At 36.9% G+C, this 3,753-nt stretch overlaps 1 protein-coding gene across 1 annotated transcript; it reads right to left on the bottom strand.

The window, feature by feature from the left end:
- Nucleotides 1-305: 305 nt before the first annotated feature.
- On the bottom strand, nucleotides 306-3,106 carry LOC143565194 (uncharacterized). The gene is made up of 6 exons (XM_077052244.1): nucleotides 2,051-3,106; nucleotides 1,582-1,964; nucleotides 1,148-1,286; nucleotides 929-1,065; nucleotides 737-854; nucleotides 306-610 (listed from the first exon to the last, which is right to left on the bottom strand). Exons 1-6 carry the CDS (start codon nucleotides 3,075-3,077, stop codon nucleotides 306-308), a joined length of 2,109 nt encoding a protein of 702 aa, XP_076908359.1. The 5' UTR covers nucleotides 3,078-3,106.
- Between the last annotated feature and the right edge of the window lie 647 nt (nucleotides 3,107-3,753).

Raw genomic sequence — 3,753 nt, forward strand, 5'->3', positions numbered from 1 at the left:
TAGAATCTGATAAGCATGATAAGCCTTATTATGTTATCTTTTGTAATATCGTCTATAGCCAAAACAATTTGATGATTGGTTTCTGCCTTGTGTAACCAGAACCATCATCAACTACATTTGTTTTCTACTTTAATAAGAGATTGTTGCTGTTGTTTTATTGAGTTTATATTTGTATCAGTTTTGAAATTGCTGGCAATTTCACGATCCCGCCGCGAAGCGCGGGTTAACCACCTAGTTAGTATTTATTAAAAATTTATAACTGTTACCAATACTAGTATTAGCATATTCTCTACACTATCCGATCTTCAAAGGTTTTTGCTTATTCTCTTTAAAAAATCCAGTGCTGAGATTAGAGCATCATGACCATTATCAAGACATTTGAATGCAAGATGAGCTAACTCCATTGCCTCTTTAATAATGCTGTCATCTACATTGGGGAGGTGTGGATCCAGTGCACTCCTCAAGTTCTCTTTCCTAATCATTTGTCGTTTCTTATCCCACATGCTTTTGTGTAGCTTTGCAATCATACTGAAATTCATTTTTTCACCGGTAAGCATCTGAATGAGTACTACTCCAAAAGAGTCGATAAAGCCCTCATATTCAAGGTTAACTGAAATATTTTCATAGTTTTGTTAATTTGCTATGCCATTAAACTAACGCGAAGAAGTCAATTAAGTTTAACTTGGATTTCAACATATATAGAAGGTAGGAGTGGCGATAGAAAGCTACGAGAGACAAAGAAGGAACTTACTCCGTGGAATCCAGTAGTATAATGGATCGATATTATACTCCTTGTATGAATCTCCATATGCTAGCCTTGCAGATTCCAAATCAGAAATCTTTGCGTTGAAGTTCTACATTGCATGCCCACAAAATGAGATTTGAAACCACTGGTTATCAGAGTTGCATCATAAGTAATGGAAATTACCTTGTCCAACAATATCTGATGTATCTTTATGGAGAAATTTTTAGCAGTATACGGTCTTTGGTGCAGGAACGAAAGGGCTTCAGCTACTCCTAATGCTATTTGAACTCTTGTCTTCCATGGAAGTGGTATTTTGTCTTCTAAAAACGACGCAGAGGATACATTAATTGTGCACCCAGTTAATTGTTTAGTTTCTAGTATGTTGTTTAAAGATCTACTTACTTGTGAACAGGTGAGAAACTAAGCTTCCATTATCCATGAATTCATAAATAAGGTATAGTTTTTTGTCACATAAGCAGCAGCCTAGAACCTTAATAAGGTTCGGATGATCGAATTCTCTTAAGAATTCCATATCAACAAACTGCAACCATATATGCTCATTAGGGTTTATATCACTCAGTCCATTTAAGAGCGCCTGAGTTCAACAATACGTGTTTCACTTAAAAGTAAAAAGTTTCATAATCATATAAAGAATATGAATGCAAGTTTCCACCAAATACCATGCTATAAAAGGTTATAAAACTTGTTTTCATGGTGTCCAATGAGGGTTTATAACAGAAAGTTACAAGAAAACTAATTGTAGTATATGAAATTCATATACTGCAAATATGCAGTATATCACACTACATATATGTAGTATTTAGTTGTTTAGTTACCTTCTCTTCCAGGTGATGCTGAATCTTGGAGTGATAAAACCTCTTAATGGCAATCCTTAATGGATCATCTGTAGCAGACCGGGAAGATGTGCTTGTATTTATCCAACCTTCAAAAACATCCCCAAATTCTCCCCCACCCAACCTCATAGCATGTGTGAAATCTCTCGTGGCCTTTTTTAGATCATCAAAAGAAACCTCCTTCAAATCATTATTAGCAAATAACAGTATATCCCCAGCAGAAGATACATCAAGGTGATAATCACTACGATCCAGTGTTTCCTCCGAAGTGGCCACCTCACCATGATCAACACTATCTTCTTTTGACGATGAAGTGTGTTCTTTAGTATCTTCGTTGACAGTTGGGAGTTTTCCATCACTTTGAGCTATTAAGAGGAAAATGGTAAGGATAATATATAATAGTAAATACAATTTTTCATGGAATACACAACATATCTGGATATAAATATACCAGAGTTGACTTCAGGTGAGATAAAGGGCCATTTAAGCATTCTAGCAACTGAGAGTAGGCCTGCATGTTTTTCAATGCTGTCGAATTTAATTTGTAACTTCAGAGAAAGCTCAAGATCTGCCAGAACCTCTGTCATAGTAGGGCGCTTCTTGGACTCGATACTCAGACAACGATCTGCAATCCGCGCAAATACCTTCAAACACTTTGGAGATATCTGACTTTTGATATTTAAATCAATAATTTCATACACTTTCCCTTTTCCAACAGATTCATGAGCCCACTTTGCCAAACTGCAGTTATCCTCATCAACACGGTAATCCAGTGCAGGCCTCCCGCACAACAACTCGAATAATACCACCCCAAAGGCAAATACATCTGTTTTCCTTGTCAATCGCCCGGTCCAAGAATACTCCGGATCGAGATAGCCAAATGTACCCTTAACGCGTGTATTGATATAGGCACTTGATGCATTTATTGGGCCAATTTTGGATAATCCGAAATCTGATATTTTAGCAGAATAACATTCATCTAACAGAATATTTAAGCTTTTGACATCTCTGTGTATAACTCCTTGTTGGGTGCCTGTTCCCGTATGAAGGTAATGTAATCCTCTTGCTGCACCTATGCTTATCCTTAGTCGTTGTATCCAACTCAAGCTGGTCTCATATTTGTGCAAATGATCATTAAGGGTTCCATTTGGCATAAACTCATAGACAAGGATCATTTCTGAGCTATCGTTACAATAACCAATCAAAGACACAAGATTACAGTGCCTTAACTTGGTCAGCATCTGGACTTCTGCCCAAAACTCAGTTGCTCCTTGGCTAGAATTGAAATTCAACCGCTTGATGGCAACAACAAAAGTTTCCTCATTTTCAACATTGATAGTACCTTTATACACCTTACCGAATCCACCCTCCCCTACCACTAGTGCAACATCAAAATTCTGGGTGGCGGATAGAATCTCATCGAGCGAAAATTGGCAGCACAATTGTGCGTAAGGTAATGATGACATTCGAGCTTCCATTGCAAAATCACAGTGGTTGCTATAACTTTGAGAAAAGTTGTCTGTTATCATGAAATTGAAACCAATAAAAACCTGCCAAGGTATTTATTGACTTTGAAATAATTGTCCAAACATATACACATACACAGTTTGTTTTACATTATTACCAACAGTTATGTATTGCTTAATTTAGTCAATATTAACTAGTGGCGGAACCAGGAACCTTTGGTGTATGGATCATACGGTGCAAGAGGAGGCAATATATGTGGGCTAGCTAAGGGGTCAACACAGTTTTTGGGCAAACCAGGCTAAAATATTTCAAGGAATTAAATTGCTTTTCATTTGTCAGATTCTAAAACATTCAGATCAACAATAAATACAATGGCGGATCTTTCTTTGGACCGAACAGGGTTGCAGCCCCACCACATTTTTCGCTCGTTGGTGTATATTTTTCGGAAAAATCAGAAAAATATATGTATTGAATCCGGCCCAACCAAGTTATTTGAGTCCGGCCCATCCATATTACTCGAGTCTGGTCCGGGCCAGCCTTGAATTTTTAAAAAATAAAGTTTGTTTAAAGCCAAGAACAAGAAATCGTTTACGAAATAAACGTAAAGATAAAGAGAGGCTAAGAAATAAACCTTCATAAGACCAAGCCCAAATAAATTCTAAAAAAAACTAAATATTAGGCCCAAAA

Source organism: Bidens hawaiensis, unplaced genomic scaffold, assembly GCF_021521415.1.
Source record: "Bidens hawaiensis isolate Kalapana, Puna unplaced genomic scaffold, B.hawaiensis_p1.1 tig00001206_1, whole genome shotgun sequence".
Taxonomy (NCBI): domain Eukaryota; kingdom Viridiplantae; phylum Streptophyta; class Magnoliopsida; order Asterales; family Asteraceae; genus Bidens; species Bidens hawaiensis.